General features: G+C 38.3%; 1 protein-coding gene across 4 annotated transcripts in view; it reads right to left on the bottom strand.

Annotated features, from left to right (window-relative positions):
• Positions 1-50: 50 nt before the first annotated feature.
• itsn1 (intersectin 1 (SH3 domain protein)) overlaps positions 51-19,478 on the bottom strand; it is a 73,183-nt gene continuing 53,755 nt past the window's right edge. For 3 of the 4 annotated variants that reach the window (XM_017699008.2, XM_017699010.2, XM_017699009.2), the window contains 15 exons: positions 19,337-19,382; positions 18,968-19,089; positions 18,301-18,424; positions 15,988-16,179; positions 10,735-10,856; positions 10,271-10,377; positions 9,400-9,583; positions 9,144-9,242; positions 8,759-8,926; positions 7,886-8,098; positions 7,498-7,619; positions 7,211-7,293; positions 6,713-6,796; positions 6,365-6,538; positions 51-5,564 (listed from right to left, as the gene is read on the bottom strand). In XM_017699008.2, the coding sequence (XP_017554497.1) occupies positions 5,416-5,564; positions 6,365-6,538; positions 6,713-6,796; positions 7,211-7,293; positions 7,498-7,619; positions 7,886-8,098; positions 8,759-8,926; positions 9,144-9,242; positions 9,400-9,583; positions 10,271-10,377; positions 10,735-10,856; positions 15,988-16,179; positions 18,301-18,424; positions 18,968-19,089; positions 19,337-19,382 (1,989 nt within the window). In that variant the 3' untranslated portion in view covers positions 51-5,415. Of the gene's footprint in view, positions 5,565-6,364; positions 6,539-6,712; positions 6,797-7,210; positions 7,294-7,497; positions 7,620-7,885; positions 8,099-8,758; positions 8,927-9,143; positions 9,243-9,399; positions 9,584-10,270; positions 10,378-10,734; positions 10,857-13,389; positions 15,292-15,987; positions 16,180-18,300; positions 18,425-18,967; positions 19,090-19,336; positions 19,383-19,478 lie in introns of those variants that run through there. The other variant, XM_037543242.1, reaches the window with a different exon arrangement.

Below are 19,478 nucleotides of genomic sequence, written 5' to 3'. Positions count from 1 at the left end.
ACATTTCCGATGCATTAGTCACCCAAGCACTGAGTAAATCACACAATGTCCTTGGTCCGATTGAGCTTTAATTGCAACATTTAAGACAACACACTGCTTCTACATTGATAACAATATGCTGTCATCAACATAATTACTCTTCAAGTTGAAATATATTATACTCCTTTCAAAGATTTAAACACAAACACATACTGTACCGCTGACTCATTGGGACTGCTCATTAAAAATAAGGGAAAAGAGCCTACTGGTTTGCAATGTAAAGTGGGCGAAAGGGGAGAAGTGGGAAGGGGGACAGACAGATGCAGGGGGCGGGGGGGAGAAAGAAGAAGGAGAAAGAGACAGAGAGAGAGAGAGAGAGAATGAAAGAGGTAATTGTACCCTCTTCAACGTCCCCTAAAATAAAATGCCTTTCAGTAAGACGCCCCAGAGGTGACCCAGCACAAACTGAAGCACTCAAACGGTGCTAAAAAACACACACATACACACACTAAGTGGAATAACTTGTACACCCTGCAGAAGCAGTTCTTCTCAATGAATCTGACATCTCACTAGCACAGCAGTGGAATAGTGACGTCTGTATTGCATCTACACAGGGACACGCTCTATAACATACACACAAACATACAGCACTTAAAAGAACATTTCAGCATTTTTCAACCCAATCTGTGTCTGTCACATCTGTAGCATACAGTCAACTAACATTAACAATTATTTTTGTTTCCTTACTAGCAAAAGAACTGAAAGCTGTTAAATCTTATACAGCAGTTAGTTCCGACAGCACGATCTGATTTGTTGTTGCTGTTACAGTCATATGCAAAAGTTCAAGCACCTCTGGTCAAACACACATTTTATGCTTTATTGTCTCCCAATATAATGAACTCAGCAAATAAATCTAAATATGCTATAATTTGCAGTAAAATGACACATTTGTTTGTTCCCTATAAATGATGTGTCAGTTTATTTATCCTTAGAATCTAAATACACAATTTGAGGGGTGCTAACTTTTGCATTCGACTAGATTTGTGATTTTTCCATGATAAATTTATCACTTTGCTGAGCACCTGTTTACAAGTCACAACTCATTTTAGGCTGCAGATAACCCTTACTAATTTTGTATTTGAGCACCTTCAGTACTGGGTAAAAGTCAGAGACCACCCTTCATTTAACTCTCATTTAACACTAAGCAAAGGTTATTAATTTTCAGGAGATTAGATATAAAATAATACACTTGCAGAAGGAAAAGGAAATTCAAATGACAGAAAAAAACATGTTTCTAAAAACATGAGTGAAAATAAAACAAGAAAAAGATACAGGGTAAAATGGGACCCCTAACCGTTCAAGACTTGGAAGACCACCAAGTTTGTCACCATTACATAAATAGTACTTTCATCTTTGAGAGAGAGGAGAAAATCAAGCTCCACTCTTAATTCAGATCTGAAACAATCCAGAGGTGTTTCTGTCCATCCTTTCACTGTGAGAAGACAACTCAGCACTATGAGTCTGAATGGATGTGTAGCTGTCAAAAAGCTGTTACTGAGAAAAGGAAATAGATCAAACAGAAGATATCAAACAAATAAGCTGCTGATGAACTGCCCACCCCAGAGCTCAACATCACTGAATGAATTACTTGCATCACGGGATTGTGAGAAGCAGAAAATGCAACCAACTTCTAAGACTGAACTTTGGAGGTGTGGAAAAACATCCCTTCAGATTTCTTTGAAAATCTAAAAGCACATCTCCTGAAAAAGAATGAAAGTGTGGTAAATACTGAAAAATGTGATGACATCCTTCATTGTTGAAAAATTAATAACTTGTCCTTAATGGCCCTTTTTAACTGCAAATTTATTAAAGGAAGGGACCCCTTCAATGTGCAGTACAATACAAAGATAGAAAATGAATACTTTAGCTAACTTCTGCAAGATAATATTTGACCTGCAGCCTGTTTGGTCAGATTCTGGAAAAGAGTGCAACAGCAGAACTACATCAAATGCTGAACCTGTCGTTGTCTAAGCAAGCGTCTCAGTCTGCAGCTTTGAATTAAACAATTAAAGTGGAGAAATTAACTAAATACAATGGTCAAACTAGACTGGCAGAGAAATGCTTTATAGACTGGCTGGGACAACAGGTTAGTACAAGGAAACCCGATGAAATTATTGTTTGTGGTACTTCACTGTATGGCACAGATGCTGCAGATAGAGCTTAGATGGGAAACACAGAGTGTTCCTTTAATGTTACAGTATCATTCAGAAATGACTTCTCCAGCTCAGTAATGCTACCAATCTCATCCTGTCCATCCAAATCAACCCATAATGGAAAAAAGAACAAAAACTGAAACACATTGTGGAGAAGCTATACTATTTTGTGAAATGTTATGGAGGGATATCACAGACTAAACTGATAAGGTCATTATCCCCCTGCAGCCTGATCTGTGGTGCATTTGAACCAACACACCATCTATACACATAATTTCTATGCAATACAATTCTCAAATTTCAGACTATTATATTCCACTTACAGCTTCCTGTTCGTAACAAAAGAAAGAAGTACACTGTTAACCAAAAATATCAACCCTGATACATTTCAACTTTACAAATAGAATCCAATTACAGTGTTAACCCCTACTATCTAACTGCTACTAACCTAAGCAAGGTTCAGTGTTTAGAGAGAAACCAGGAACTTAAAAATCTCAAAAATAGAAATAATATTAAAAAAGAACACATTAGTAATGTAGTATTAATTATAAATAGCAGTCAATGTTAAATAGCTTACTTTGTGTACCAAAATGAAAGTCAAATTATACATATGAAAAGGGCAGATGAGAAAAAAATTTAAACGTTTAAACTTGGCTAAAGGTCTACTAAGCTAAACATACAAGTCTGTTTAACTCTACTCAATCTTGGCTCTGCATTAACAGTATTTTACAAGTATTTGACACAAGAGATTACGTGGGACTAATGCATTTTCTGTTTTCTCAGTTAAAAAAGCCCAAAAGAGAAAAATCTTGGCATGCACTCCAGAAAGTGGTTCCAAACCTCAATTTCAATTTCAATTGCTGATGATCACTTGCGAGATTGCGTTTTTCTAAAGGAAAACTACAGGGAATACATTTCAGACAATATCAGATTATTGGTCACTTTGTTTTTCAGCTCTTCACGTTATAGGTGGAATGAACTCAAAAATGTCCCCCTCTGCACACAATTCAGCCACTGTAGTATAAACAATCAAGTGAATGTTGACGTTTGAGGGCCATCTGATCTTTACGTTACCCAAAGCATGAAGTACAGTATCTCTTTAGAAACCAGTCTTCTGATTACATTCAAGTACATAACTGTTGGTCACCTTTTGGAATTTTTTTCATTGAAAACTTAAAGAAAAAAAAAGCACACAAGTGTTTTAACACGTTGCAAAATAAGACTAGAGTGTGAGGGAAACTTTAAAAGTTGAGATTCACATGGGTTTCCCAACATCCCAATACAGTTAAACAACTTGTGGCTGTGTGATCTAAAGTTATCAACGCTGTCTGAAAAAAACTTGCATCTCCAAAATGGTATCTTGGTAACAGGAGAATTAAAAACATTATTCACTTGATATAGAGGATAATGTAACAAGATTTTTTTCCCCATGTAACTTTGTTGCTTCTTTCATCATGACATTTAAAACCCAATTCAAACGGCAACCCAGGGTTTTCTAACTATGCAAGAAGGAAAAATTGCAGAGTTTTTTTCATGACAGCAATGTTATAAAGTATCTCAGTCTATAGACAGTTTGGAGTGTACATATACTTTCTGGAATGGTATAATGCTTTAGACCTTGACCTGCAGTGATCTGAAATTTATCATAGAACATGGAACCTAACTCTATAATCAATTTCATTCCAGAAAGTTGAATACACTTATGAATTCTAGTACTGACTTCATTCTAGAACTTATTTCTGAAATCGAGAACTGAGAGTTCTTGTAAACATAAGGGAACTGTCAACAGCACCAGAAGCCAAGTATATTGAAACATATGTTCAATAACAAATTGCATTAAAGCCATAATAGGTGGCTGGTAAAGCTGCTTTTGTTTACACTAAATGTATAGTGCGTCCTATGTGGACCCCGACCCCCCAAGATCTCATATTTTAAATGCCTTGCTTGACAAATGAACAACAATATCCTAATATAAACTGAAACAGGAATGTTTTGAATTGTGTAGTGCTTGTGAGCACTTAAATCAAATCGTTTACACACTTTAAAATGTTGTTTTTGTCATTTGCTCTTGTCTTGCAGATCAGCATGTGAATATTCAAAAGATAAAACAACCACTGACATCAGTTACTGAAAAATTCTGTAACATTATTTGAAGGCTCTCTTCATAGTATGAATAAAAAGGTTCTCTTCATGCAAGAATTAAAATGTATTTATAAAGAAATACTGGAATATTTATGAACAGCTTATGCCAGTAATCAATGACAGGATGACATAATGTTTATGAAGTACACAACATCGCACTGGGTTTCAACATTCCAAGTAATGGAGCTTAAAGTACAGAGGCCTATTTACGATCATATATCAGTTCTGTGGAAGATTTTCATGCTAATGAACTTCAAAAAACCTGTACTGAAAAAAAAGTATCAATACTCTTGGTAAAATATTATTTGAGTAAAAGTACCCTGTCTGTATTTCCACTTCAGTACAAAATGACTTGCTTTTAAATGTAATTAAGCAACAAACGTAAGTACTGTGAGTTATTAGTTATGCTATTATTTTTATGAACAATTTCTATTTAGTAGACCACAATTAATTATTCATGTGAGCCAAACAAGTCATCTGTACTTTTGTGCTTTATGTATAACTAATAAATGGTTTTCTTAACTATGCCTCAGCCTTAAAAGTCCTATTTCTTTGGCACTGATGCTTCATAACAGTGTTACAAAACTGTCACTTTATTTTGCGATTACTGGTATAAGCTGCTCATAAATATTTAAGCATTGTTTTAAAAATACATTTGTCCCTATGAAGGTAGCCCTCCAACGAGGTGCTACCAAAATTCACTGTAGGGGCTACCATAAATGCTATTTAAGCACAGATAGTGCCTTTACTTCTTTCAGACCAACACCATCTTAAAACTTCAGCTTCAGCTCTAGAACTCTTCAATGAGCTTTGAATCATGATGTTCAATTCATATAAAAATCAGACTACAGGACTGATCAAGACCGTTACAGCTTACTTTTCTACACCAACATCCGTCCTCTCATACTTCCTGATCTCTCTTTATGTTCCTCTCTCTCTTCTACACTCTCACCCACGCACACAGAATGGGGTACGGTGCTGTTGAGTGATGTGGATTGTCACATTAGGCTGGAGGACTGGCACCATGGAAGAGGGGGGCAGTATGGAATCTGGAGTGAAAGGAGGTTGAAGATCACAAGGGTCAGGGTTCATCGAATAGCTGCAGGTCGAGTCTGACCACTATCTCTCCTGTGGGGACCTCGTGCAAGAGCAGCCTCTTAGTGATTGGACCTTTCGAGCCCTGGTCCTTTTTAATGTCCGCCAGGCGAATCTCTGTCCTGCCCAGGAAATCTATGCACAAAGGAAAAAAAAGGATGAACAAAGCAGTGCTCATACTAATGTACTGACTAATTGTTAAGCATCGTTCTGAAGGTGATGATTCAAGTGCATCGCATTTTGGCAATTATATTTAATCAATTAAAATAACTGAAAACGTATCAGATTTTTTGGACAAAATAAAGATTGTTTTCAAATGCTCCTATCGCTGGTGGCACCATGTGATTGGGGATGTCCTAGTTAGTGAGTGGAATTAAATATGACTAAACTGGGGAGAAAAGAAGAAAAAAAGAACAAGTTTTTGGTTTAAGCAAAAAAAAAAATGGATTGTCTATTTTCAACTACTGTTAAAAAAACATTGTGTTTCCAAAAACGTAAAACTTTTATGCAGGAAATTAAAGGTAATTCATAAGAAGGGGTTATAATAATGTATAATATATAATGGGAGCACAAGCTGGAGTCAAAATCCCAGTACAACATATTCAGAAATTTGCAGCAAATTGTTTGGAAAATGAATGGGACAGCTTGTGTGTTCAAAGTACATTCGTTAGTTCACTGCTAAAACCTGAAAGAATGACTGAGGTAAAGGCAAATAGTGAGACGTTTGCTAAGCAGTGACAGGGTGAGAAAATTAAGCAGATGTCCAGGAAAACGTGAAGAGCATCAGGACTATAATCAGCCGTAACACAATGACAAATCTGAAATGAGTTAATTTTTCCCTGCTGTGCTGCTCGGGCCCCCAGGCGCATGTCAGCTAATTCATGGGCCTGGTGGTAAGGGCATGCCAATAAATGGTCTCTGTGTGTCCTGCTTACCATCAGGTGAGAATTGGTCCCTCTCAAATACAGTCACACACAGCACATCCTGTTCCAGGTCTTTGATGAAGAACTGGCAGTTTGAGTTCCACTTGGGGTTCAACGTGTCCTGCAGAGTCTTAGTGATGTGACATTGTGAGCCCATTGTCACCTCACAATATGGGTTACTCTTACCTACACACAGACAACATTACACTACATAACCCAAAAACCCTGGTTCAGCTGTGTACCACTGTACCCCTCTGTGCAGATGTGAGCTTAAATTTTAAGTTGTAACAAACAGCTACATTAACAATTCCACCAGTGAATTTATTACACTAGTGATTTTATAAAAAGAGATATTCTTACCATGGGAACGGCAGGGTTTCAGCTCAATTCCTTCTACTATGTTGACCATCAGTCTACCAATGCCTGTAGCTCTCTGAGACCGTACTATACAAACACAAATACACACATATACACATAAACCAACAAATTCTGAAAACTTTGTACTCATGAGGCTTGAAATATGCCTTGTGCCTGTTTCACTATCAAATATTCCTGCAAGTATAGGTTATGTGGCTCATGGCTGTAGCAAATTCCTGAATGTAGCTCTCAGCATCCCCCAAAGCCATAGACCATCAAATCTTTAAAGTGAACTAGGACATTTCTGATAGTACATCAGAATATCTAGTTACAATTTTCAACACTGCAAAATGTAATCCATTTTAATGCTGTTTTATGTATTTGACATCAATATTTGAAAAGGTAATGCTTCAGAATGTCACTGCGTTTATAAATTCTGAATGTTTCTCACGTCGCAATGACCCACTAATATGGGCATTTTTAATATTCACTATAACTCACCCAAATAGGCTTTCTCTCTCTTCTTCTTCTCTGTCTCAATGAAGAGCTCAGAGGCAGCCTTGATCTTCTGCACCCACGCAGTTCTGACCAGAACAATCCAATTTTCAAAATCAAATTTCAACCCATTAGCCATGCGTTATTGACCATAAATCTAGTGCTTGACGTTCGATAGCATTCCTTATGATGTACTAAAATTAAAGTAATTATAAATAGGGAAAAGGAGTGGAGAAAAAACTTTTAAAAATATGAGAACTTTGCTCAGTTACTTTGCAGCTCTTTGTACATACCTCTCATTGATGCTCTCTGCTCGTATGGTGTACACTCTGTCTATGTGGGATATATGGAAAATCGGCTCATCTCCAGAGGGATCTGTAGGGAGCTTCACTAGAACCTCGTTCAGGAAGATGGGCTAAAGGGGGCAATGCAGGCTTGTGAGAAGAGTGTAAAACATACCCTTAATAGGCATGTCAGCAATGTTGGCCAATACAGGAAGGAAATACCTGTTATTAGGCTTTTAGGCTGGGCTCTCATAGTCACTATTAGTCACCATACAAGTAAACCACTATTTAAAAGTTAGATTTTGCAAAGAAAAGCCTGTAAATAAATGGCATTGACCACAGGTCCAAAGAACAATTCATAACAAATATTCTGAGAAGTAAATAATTGTTGACTTACTGTCTTGTACATGCGGTACTGCAAGTGGGACTTGGCGCTGAAGACCTTGTCAGAAGCCGAGGAGCCAAGTGGTTTGATAACCTGGGTGAGGAGCAGGAAATCATTGAAGAGGAAGCCATACAGCTCCTTGTTGCTCTTAGCCTTGTAGAGCTTCCCACTGTGCAGGAACTTGCGAGGGCCCAGACAGTTAGTCACAGAGTTGAAGACCAGTTGCTAGAACGCAGAGATGACCAAAAGGACATGGTTATTCTCAAGGTCTTATTTGGGTCAAATATGCAGTGGTCAATGTTTTGAGGTTTGACATGATAAAGAATAGACAGACTAACACCCAAAAGTTTGGGATCAATGTTTTCAAATATATATGAAAATATATAAAACCAACATAATGTAAAAAAATAAATGTACTGATTCTAATACAAAATGTATAATATTATGTTATAATGTTATAATGTACTAGTCCTGTGCAAACTATATAATCACAAGTCATTAGAAGTAAGCTGTAAAAAATAAGAAAAAGAGAAAATAAATCCAGAATGATAAATAGAGCGGTAGATGACACTAAATGAATGCATTAATGACTAATAAAACATCTACATCCATAAATAATGTCTTGTGGTTCAAAAGTGACAATCATCTCCAGGGAGATAACTTTACTGATGTAAAAAATAAAAATTCTAAAATATTTACAAAACATTATTTATCCTTTAGGCATATGTATATCCTTAATGTATATTGTTTATCCTAAATGTGGGTCTACAATATTTAAATAAAATGGAAATCTCTACTTTCACTGGAAAAACTGCACCATTCTTTTCCTGTGGTGATTTACACATTGTTGCACGTTAGCACATTTGCACAGACGTTACAACAAACCTCTGATAACCCTTCACACTGAACGTGAGCTTGAATCCACTCCAGGCGATCCGAGTTCTCCTTCTCTCGTACTCCCTCATTGACTTGTGAGCAGAGCTCCTCCGCCTTCTCCAGAGCCTGCCGTAGGTGACTGTGATCGGGGTGGCTTTCTGGAGTGTTCTCTAGAATCTGAGGATTGAGTAAAAGGTATAGTGAATAGTGCATATGTTTTTTTTTTTTGTTATGTGCTATGTGTGGTGAGAAAACAATGCAAGGACTAGACACAGCAACCTGTTAATAATTTGCCAAACTTTTTCAGGAACCCCCCCCCAACCATGCTAAGCTCTTTCTAATAACATATATTCAGTGCAAATGATGAGGCAGTGGCATGTGTGCATGTACATACATTTTTGATGATAAGGGGGTAGCGTGTGACCCTCTGCATGGGTTTGAGCAAGAAGCTGGACAGAGGCATTCCTTTACAGCGAGGATCCATGGCCAACCTCTGTAACACATACACAATTCATGCTTGATGACTACACCCCAAATTTGCAAAAATCACCGCTGAACATGTGTTTAAGTGAACAATAACTGCAAACTTTTAATAATCGACTTTCATTCCAACAACAGTCATTCCTACATTGTAGTGATCATCCTCTTACCTTTACAAAGTCCTTGAAGTCAGGCACCTCATCAGTCTTCTGCTGGATGAGAGTTGCACCATTGAGCTGGCAGCTGCAGAAACGGATATAAGGCTGCATGTGGGGCAACTGTGCCGTCAGAATATCCCCAATCATCTTCACAGGCATGCGTTCCCCCGACATCTTCTTCCTCACCCGCAATGCCCTGCAGGAAAGATAGGGATTTTAGGACTAAACTACAGTCAGTAACTCTGCATCAACACAGTTTGATTAAAAAAAATAGCTAAGAAAAGCTGATCTTGGAAGTGAGAAAAGGCGATCATGTGGTTCAATACAGACTTGGGATCAACACCCCCTAGTCAATGTAATCAGGTTCAACGAATAAGAAAAGTAAATTTAACTGGAGGGAAGAAAAGCAACAACTGATCCTGGATGCAGGACAGGAGATCATGGGGTTCAAAAGCTTCCGCCATACATAGCCGAATCTGAAATGACTGCATAGTTACCGCAAAGTAAACTACATAATGAAGGTATCAGTGGGCTTTACAGCCTTTGTGCTGCATCATGTGCTAAATAAGGAACCATGCAGCAGTGAAATCCTTTCTCCAAAGGCAAAAAAATAAATAAATAAAGATCAGTAATTGAGCTCAACACCTAAAAAAGTTTAACCACCAAAACATTCCTAATTGATTCTAACCAACTCATGTACGCCTTTCAAGCGAGATCCCAGCTCCTGTCTTATCAATGCCGAGTGTTTTCAGGGATCTTTCTTGGTAAAGCTACATTATATAGTAGTATAAAGAGGAAACGTTTAGGGAACACTGGAGGAAACTCAAACATGGATTTAGTTAAGAGATTTGGGAATACAGGATGAAACAGCAGGGGGTCATACTTGAGCAATTTAATGTTGCACATGATGAGTTCCTTCCAGTTGACGAAGATCATGGCCACTTCTTTTTCTGTCAGCAACTCTGACTCCAGTAGAGGTTTCTGGAAGGTCTGTAAGGGACAGATAAGAAACAGTAAACACAACAGCTTTAGGTTATTGTGGCTCTTTGGTATAAGGTAACTCTTAAACCCTCTTTTATTGAATGTCAGCCAAACTACATCTAACTTGAAATATTTTTTCCAGGTGCATTTGGTTATCGTAAATTTTATGCAGAATTGTGCAGGTTCCCCAATCTCAGATGGCCATTTCCTAAACATGAAAAGGGAGAAACTAAATTAGAAAAAACAGTCGAGATCCACCCTTGAGGACCCTTCACAGACCTAATCTGGCCCAGCAAAACTGACTGTTGGAGTCATTGTTACTCCAACATTCTGCATTAAATCCATAAACAAATTGTATGATCTTACCTCAGTGACCAACTGCAGGTCATTGACATAGTTTTCTTCAGTCACGATGAGCTCATGGATGTAGCCTTGCCGCTTTCTCTCCATTGGGGTCAGCATGTCCAAGAGGTGGAGGTCAGCACACCCTATAAGCAGGGCAAAGATCATTGCTTTTATCTCCCGTCATAAATGTCTTAAGTATAGATGATACAATTCATTTATATGCCCAGACTCACATTACTGTACCAAGATTGCATTTTGTAGCGATTTTTTTTTCTTTGAAAGAGTAAATTTATAGAAGGAAAACACATTCTTAATGTGTCATTGCAATGAAATGTGTCATTTCAACCATTTTGAACTACTTCTATCAATCCATTTGTCATTAATTGTTCATACAGTGTTAGATAATGTAAAGCACAGCTGGGATTTTCAAACTGTGAAATTAAAAATAAAAGAAAATTAAAGTAAAATAAATGAAATCATCCTTCACAGAGAGCACATTTACACATTTTAATGTAGAATTTAGCTGAATTCAAGATATTGGGAAAAAATGCATTTTGTTTTACCCAAATAAACAGAAACTGTGCACTAACATTTGCAGTAAAATGTCATATTTAAGAGTGTTCTCTGGAGAGGATATGTTAACTTACTTACAAAAATGCAATTTGACCAGGGATGTTCAAACGTTTGTATATGACTGTCTAAAGTTATGTGTACGCTGCACACTCTTGCTCAGACATACAACCATTCATTACTTTCAGTTCTTACTCTGACATTCAGATCTACTGTATCTCAACTGTTGCTGCACTGTTTATAACACACCAGTATCTTACATGTAACATTACATTGACCAGTGGCTCTCAAACCAGTCCTCAGGGCTCTACAAGATAGTCTATTTTTGCTCTCTTACAACAGTCAGCGATAGCACAACAGGGACACAGCAGCACTGATGTGAAGCACTGTTCATACAAGGTATCAAAAACTATTTGACTGCCAAGATCAGTTCCCTGAGAATTTTCTGCCTGCTAAATGTGAGTGGATGGGAGAGAGTTAAAAGCCAGGTCCATGAATTGCTTTGCATCTAAACATGTGGACCATCTGGGGGTCACTGAGGACTGCTTAGATAACCACTGAGAACTGATGACAGATCCAGAGCGAAAAGGCACATCATTCAGATGAAACACAATCACTGATAACTGTAAATTTAAAAGTGCAATGATGTGCAATTATAAAACATATACAAATATAACGATTATTAAACAACAAAGCATTGAATTTTATGGCATATACCTTGTACTCAGCAGAGACACAGTCATAGAAAATGCAAATGCAACAAAGAAAATACACAAGTCCGCCATTGCCATGGAATTCTTTAATGGTTACATGTCATTTTCTATAAAGATAGCATGACACTTTTATTAAAGCTAAGGGTCTGTGGTATATGATTTTTTTTTTCCTTTTGTACATTCATGTTTTGTTTGATAAAATGCTGCATTAACTGAGTGCAATGGTTAAAGTTTTGGATTTGTTGGGAAAAAGGTGGTTTTGGAGGGGGCGGGGGGGTTCATGTACAGTATCACAGATATTAAAACTAAACAAAAAGCCTTTAGGGTCTGCTGTGCTTCCACAACAGAACAAGTCATGTATCATATTCTACAAAGAAATAAAAAATAAAATAAAGAAAAGCCCTCCCAGGAGATCCAGGATGTGATGGACATGATGGACAGTCCAACAAGCCTATCATAAGCAGCACACTCCAATATTTTAACACTGTGGAACCAATGAGGAACCATAAAGGTAGGGGGGGGGGGGGGGGGGGGGGGGGGGTGCAAAAAAAAACAAAACAAAAAAAAAAAAACACAAAGGCTGATTAGAGATATTACATTTTCAATTCATTTTCTGAACAATAATAATTACAATACTGTTATGAGATATAAAAACAAGCGATAAAATCATAGATATGGTACCACCAGTACAATAAAGTTGAAGCATAAATTAATGTCATGCTTTTTCTAACAGGCAGAAAAAAAATGACAGTTTACAGGCCCAGGGACTTGGTTTCTTATTCCTGTAATAAAAAGATAATACCACAGTCTTTCTTCTTGCAGTTGTAAACATTTTTTATTCATAAGCATATTATGATTAGCGAAAAATTATGCTTAGATCTAGTATTTTATCATATTTGTTCAATAGGCTGTTTTGTCCAAGTTAAAGGGGGGGGCGGGTAGGGCTCAAAACTCGAGAACAAATATTCATGATGTCGTCGATGTCCATTTCATACGTTTAATATGGATGTTTGGTGACTCCCCAGTCTTTTCTACCCACCCACTACTGTTTGTTCAGAAGGGAAAGCACATTGTACTATGCGTGCTTTAAAACACTCTGAATTACAATTTTTTGATTGTTATAAAAATATAAAGCAGCTGTGTAAGCAACTTGACACAGTGTTCTCCAAATCAACCTCAACAATTTCAAAAATAATTTCAAAATCTGAGAAAACAAAAAATAAATGTAGAGAAACTATAGATGCAAAACATAACTAACGAGCTACACTAAAAAAAAAAAAAAAAACACAAGTATACAAGAAATTAAACATTTTGAATCCTCTACGGTTTGCTCACGCTGAATGGGAGACTGTAGTCTTTACATGTGCACCAATTCCAACAAAGTGTGTATGTGTGTACACTACCCATTGATGTATCATTTCCCCCTAAGTGGCAGTTGTGCAGTATTTGGTTTGAAACATTGTTTCTCAACCCCGTCACACGAACACTACAAAACAAATGAACTAAACAAAAAACAAACATAAAAAACAAACAAACAAGACCAGCAAGCACACAAATACAAACTTATTCATCCAATGTTTTGGTATGAACATGTGACAAACATCAACACAGAGGCATGTGGTTGGATGAATGGAGAGGTCCCATCCTGCCCATCAAAATGACTGACAGCACCTGTGTTCTACAAGGATGGAGGAGGGGTGTTCTATGAGACACACAACAGCACTCTACAGGAGGTCCGCACATATCCGACACTGGGGACCGTGGTTATAACTGTGTTTTGTGAATTACCTAAACGTTTTTAACATCTTTTGATCAACACTAATGCTCTGTGAGTCACAAAGCGTGATTTAGTCAGCTGGCTGGTTAACTTAAGGCAAAAGTTAATCATGTTCAATAGATGTTCATTCTGGACAACCCTCACTTTGGGCTTAAGTGATCCAGCTTTGGTACCAAATCCTGCTTTGTGAAATATGTTCCCAACAAACAAATTTATGTACCCTTAAAAACAAAGGGGCTAAACAGTGTTTTTTGGAGCAATGCCACAGAAGAACCACTTTGGCACCATAAAATCATGGTTCTCAAACTAGTCCTCAGCATCCACCTCAGACGCCTAACATATCAAAATTAAAGACCATCAGGGAGGCCTTGAGAACTGGTCTGAGAGCCATTGCCATAAAGACTCTTTCAATGAATAACTCTTTTTAAAAACTAAATTGAAACAACTTTGAATTTTTTTCTTCCAGAAACCAAAAGTGGTTCTTGTATGGTAGGTTGTAATCTTGTCCACAAAGGCCCAGCAGAGTTGCAGGCTTTCCAGAATTCCAGAAAAGCAGGAATATAATTGATAAATTGTTTGGAGACTAAGACGAACTGATTAAACAAGTAAAATCAGTGAGCTCCTGCTTGTTTGGAATGAAAAATCTGCAGCTGCTTGCAGATGAAATTGGACACCCATGTTCTGTGGCGTTGTCCCAAAAACCTCTTCTGGCACTTTTACTTTGAAGAATGTTTAAGAAAAAGAAAGAAACATAACTTTATATAAATATTCAAATATTAATAATAATTATAGGAAAAAAAAACAGTCGGATATGTTCTGGACAATACTGTGCCCTAACCCCACTTGAGTTTGTATGACACTAGGATACAGGTCAGGTATGACACATATGTAGTTTATCAGGCCCTGGGAAGACACAGGGCATGAATAGTGGGTCTTTCTGTGGTGCTGTGGGTCCAATGAGGAGTGAGGGGGTGGGGCTTGAAAGGAGCAAAAGGCAGGCATTAGTCAAGAATCAAGTGGGGCAGAGCTTAACATCAAATGGAGTCTATTTTGCTTAACCAGTTCAAAAGCGTTCCTTTTTGTATTTCCGATTTGAATTGCATTAGTGATGCTACAGAATTAGAATCACAGAAAGCCACAAAAGGACCCACTATCCAGCATTCATATTTGGTTATATTCATATATAAATCAACGTGAAGTTGTTAATTTATTCAATTAACAAAAAAGAGAATTTTAAAAAGTAATAAGCATTCTTCTTTTTTATTTCTTTAATGCAGAGAATGCTGCTTGGTAATTTTTTTTTGCGTGCGTCTATGTTTCTGAATACTGAGGTTAAAGACTGCTCTTTCTGCAGTATTCGGTATTCGTCTCTTCTGGCCACAAAGCCAGCTGGGGGGGCAGTCACATGACCAATGTGGGGGGTTCCATCTCCCATCATCCCGCTGGGCAGTGTATAGGGGATAGTGGGTCGCTTTGAGGACTTTCAAGGCTGAGTGGGATATGGGCAACATAAGAGTCCTAGAAAGAGGAAAACACAGCACATAAGCAAAAAAACGGAGTAAAAAACTAAAATAGAGAAAGGAAAGCAGGTTCAAAAAAAAAGAAAAGAAAGATACCCACAATGTGCAAAATTTACAAGCTAGGACGACTAGAATGAACTTGGGAGGACATGTCTCACAAGATGACACGACAACAAGAACACTAGCATGCAGGTGAAGAGAGATAGAGAAAGACAGAAAGTGAGAGAATGAGAGATACTGTGCTACTCAGGCTATACAACAGAGGCTGAGAAAAACGTGAGAGGGTGCTACGAAAGGAGAGGGAGGGGCAGAGTTAGTGCGGTCAGGGGAGAGGAACTGGTCACTGGACACAGTTTTAACCAGTGCTCTACACAGACAGTACTAGGATCTACAATAATTTAATACACTTACTAAATTCTAATACACAGTTAACATCTTTGCTATTACCTTTGAAAAGGTAGAAATTTTGTCCATAATGGTTTATAATTGGATCCTATGGATGATTTTCTTGTTATTCATTTTTCATCAAGGGGAAACTTTTAAAACGTTTCAGAAAAGGCCCCGCATTTGCAAGTTGTCAGTGCTTACAGTGGGCAGGACAGAGAGAATTAGTGTGTGTGTCAGAGAAAGAGAAAGGAAGAGCGAGAAAGAAAAATAAACAATAAAAGAGTGAGAGAGTTTTATCTATACTCACATTGTTGGCTGGGGTCTGTGTCTGTGGTCAGTTTGACATAGTTGGAGGGGAAAAGGCCAACGGAACCATTCAACTCGCCCTTCCACCAATCAGGATCCTCTCTGCTCAGCACATTGATTATCTGCCCCTTCCCAAAGGGCAGCTCATCATCATTTTGAGCCACGTAGTCATACATGCCAATCACCTGGCACACTGGACACACACACACACACACACACACACACACACACACACACACACACACACACACACACACACACACACACACACACAACAATTAATACTTTCAGTTGTACAAACACAACTGGACTCCTTTTAAAGGTCCAATATTCAACACTTTATAGTATTGTTTTTGGTCTACACAGTTTGTTGACCTGTTTTCTTCCCCGTTCAAAAAGCAGTTTGGGCTCAGATATGAGACAAATCATCACAACCATAATAAACTCAAAACAGGCTCTTTTTGCAGCTTAGTTTCCACACATGGATCATATGAACCAGGGAGTAATTTATACAACCGTGTGGCACCTAAGAACCAATCACATACCAATTGAAAGAGAGGGACATGGAGTTTTTGACTGTCAGTATGGCAGTGAACCTCCAACAGCTCAGAGCATTTATCGCTGGTACCAACAATTCCAAGAAAAAGGTCACCAGGGTCACCAGATTTCATGCTGTGTGACTTTTCGTGGGAGTACGTTAATGATTCTGTTTATGTGCCACCACTCCCAACAAATTGCATTGAAAGAGCTGTGAGTACAGTAACACCTGACATGCTATATCAAGTATGGGATGAATTTGATTATGGCATTGAGGTTGTCCGTACAGCTGGAGGAGTTTCATATTGAGCACTTGTAAAATTACATAATAAAGTTTATGCTCACTTAAAACATTTACAATTAACTGCATTGTTCTGTAATGATTTACAAGCAAAATAAATAATTTTGAAATCTGATTGTTTTTTAGGGCGTTTTCACACTTGGGCTGTTTCAGCGTCTGAAGTGGACTCAGACCGCTGAGTCATGGTTTCTTTTGCATATGTGAACACGCCAAACGAACTCGGACCCCTCTAAATGGCCCCAAAAACAAACCAAGTTCGTTTGTAGTTTGTTTTGTGGTTCAATTAATTTGTTCATTGTGAAAACAAAACGGCCCCAGTCCGCTTTAGCTTTTCTTTATGGTGAAGACCTCGAGGCTCAGCGTCCACACAGCCACAGTCTTCAGCGCTTCAGCAGGTAAAACAGCCCAGGATTATTTATAAAGTTCTACTCAGGATAAAGTCTGTCAGTGATGTGAGACAGACAGGAGTGCTGACATAGTCAAGTGGTAAGATGCGAGAGCTCGCATGATTTTACGGTGTTAAAGTCCCGAGCTGGGCACGCAACGCACTTTTAAGCTGCTTTCACACTGACCGCTGAATGAATGAAAATTTGCCAGGTGGAGCTTCAGTGAGAAGCACAGCCGAAAACAGAGCCCACCATGGCAGACCCCTCAGGGCCATTTTCCCAATTTTGCTTGATGCACTTCGGCCAATCGTTTCAGCACAGCCAATAGGAGAGCAGCAGGCGGTTCTTCTCGTCACCTAATGGGTCAGATTTTTCAGAAACTGCTGCCCACTTGGTGAGCGCTGTGCACCGTGAGTGCTATGAAAGGGGTCCAAGTTCTAATGGAGCTGTGGTCTGAACAAGAAGCGGTCTGAGCTCTCAAAGGACCAGAAAGAAAACTGAGTCCTCTTTGGAGTTCACTTACAGCGTGAACACAAAAAGAACTGAGGCCGTATGCAGCTGGTTCCCTTCCAGGTTCACTTTAACAGAACTCTGTTCGGTTATTTTAAAACAAACTATATGTGAAAACACTGTTATTCACCCTGTATATTTTGAAAATTTAGTGTTTTCACACTACAAACATTTTTCTTATGTCATGAAAATTTATTAATTTGCTTATATTTAAACATTTTCACCAATTAACAATAGAATGTTTCTACAAACATAACAAACCTACTGCAAGTAGGCAGTAATATTCATGGTTACCTTGACAAATGATATTCATCGCTGAGCGTATCAAATATATAGACAGTACTACAACAACAGTGACTGACTTGAAGTTTCATAATGAAGGGAGTATAAATAGTTGGTTTAATTGGATTCTGTCCAGTTCAGTATATGAAACATTGGATAAATATCACTGTATTCATTGTTTTTAATAGTATTTTTAAACTCTTTTTTTGTCTGTTCTCCGAAACTTTAGAAAAATGAAATATTGAAGCATGGAGATGTTATAGCTTGTAGGTTTCAAATGCTCATCAGTCTACTATACCTGCATTAGGTGTTGGCAATTTGGGCGGAGTTGGCTCAGTGGGTGTGGTCTTACTGGTGCTAGGGCTTAACAGTTTCACATAATTGGCCGGGAACCATCCGATCTGACGTTTCTTTCCTCTTGCCTAGAGTTTACAGAAATGAGAAAACAGTCAGAATCTCCAGAAAATGCTAGCCCACCTTATAACAGGAAAAAACATCTGTGAACATATTTATACTGCAATTGTGACATCATCTACATGGTGTACCCAATAAACCCATCATACAAATTTCTGAGTTGATAAGTTGGCTTCAAGGCAAACGAATATTTCAGCTTGTTAAGTGTGAGGAAAGATCTTGCCAGAGGTACCCATATATAGTAATGCAATGGCTCGTATAACCATGCTTAATATCTCAAGGTACACAAAACGTTCCTGATATATTTTAATAAAGTGCAAATAACCCCAGCCAAAGCTAATAATAACAACTGAGTGAAAAAAACATCTGCTAAGCTAAGCTTACCCAATGTTTATATGACTCAACAGTTAATATTTATAAAGGTCAAAACAGTAAAATGATTTAGACCAGTGTGCCTACTGTCTATTCTGCTCATGTAGGTTTGTTAATGTTTATAAAGGTCAAAATGGCAAAACAAATTGCATGGCTCTTTCTGTGCGTGTTTGCTGGACCTGCAGTTCTCCTTCCCACCAGCCTCCAGGGTTCTTCTTACGGATGAGGATGAGCTGGCCAGGCGCCAAGGTGAGCTGCTCCGCCCCCGTGGCCGTGTAGGGGGCGATCACCTGAGCAATTTCTGAACAAGGGAGCATGGAGGAATGTATAGAAAAGAGGGAAGGAGGAGGACAAAAAGGATAAGGGCAGAGGAATACAGAAGGGGTGGCAAATGGGACAAGAAAAAAAGTTTAATTTACTCAATCTGGGAGAGCCCAGAAAGACTTACAGTAATGTAAATCTTAATTAAAAATCGGAGATGACAAACAGAAAGGAGGAATTCATCCTTATCATCCTGTTTTAGAACTTTCTGCCTCGAAGCCACTCACCTGGTTTCTTTCCCAGACTCCCAGTTTTCCCAGCAGGCCCCAGGCCCTGAGAGACAACAAGAGAGATAGGGGCTTTGCTTAGCTGTTACAGGAAAGACAAAAAAGGTCTGAGGGAACATGTACTTTCCATACAAGTGTCCCA

Source organism: Pygocentrus nattereri, chromosome 12, assembly GCF_015220715.1.
Source record: "Pygocentrus nattereri isolate fPygNat1 chromosome 12, fPygNat1.pri, whole genome shotgun sequence".
NCBI lineage: Eukaryota > Metazoa > Chordata > Actinopteri > Characiformes > Serrasalmidae > Pygocentrus > Pygocentrus nattereri.
The sequence above is the reverse complement of the archived record's forward strand: the minus strand, read 5'-3'. Positions and strand labels throughout refer to the sequence as shown.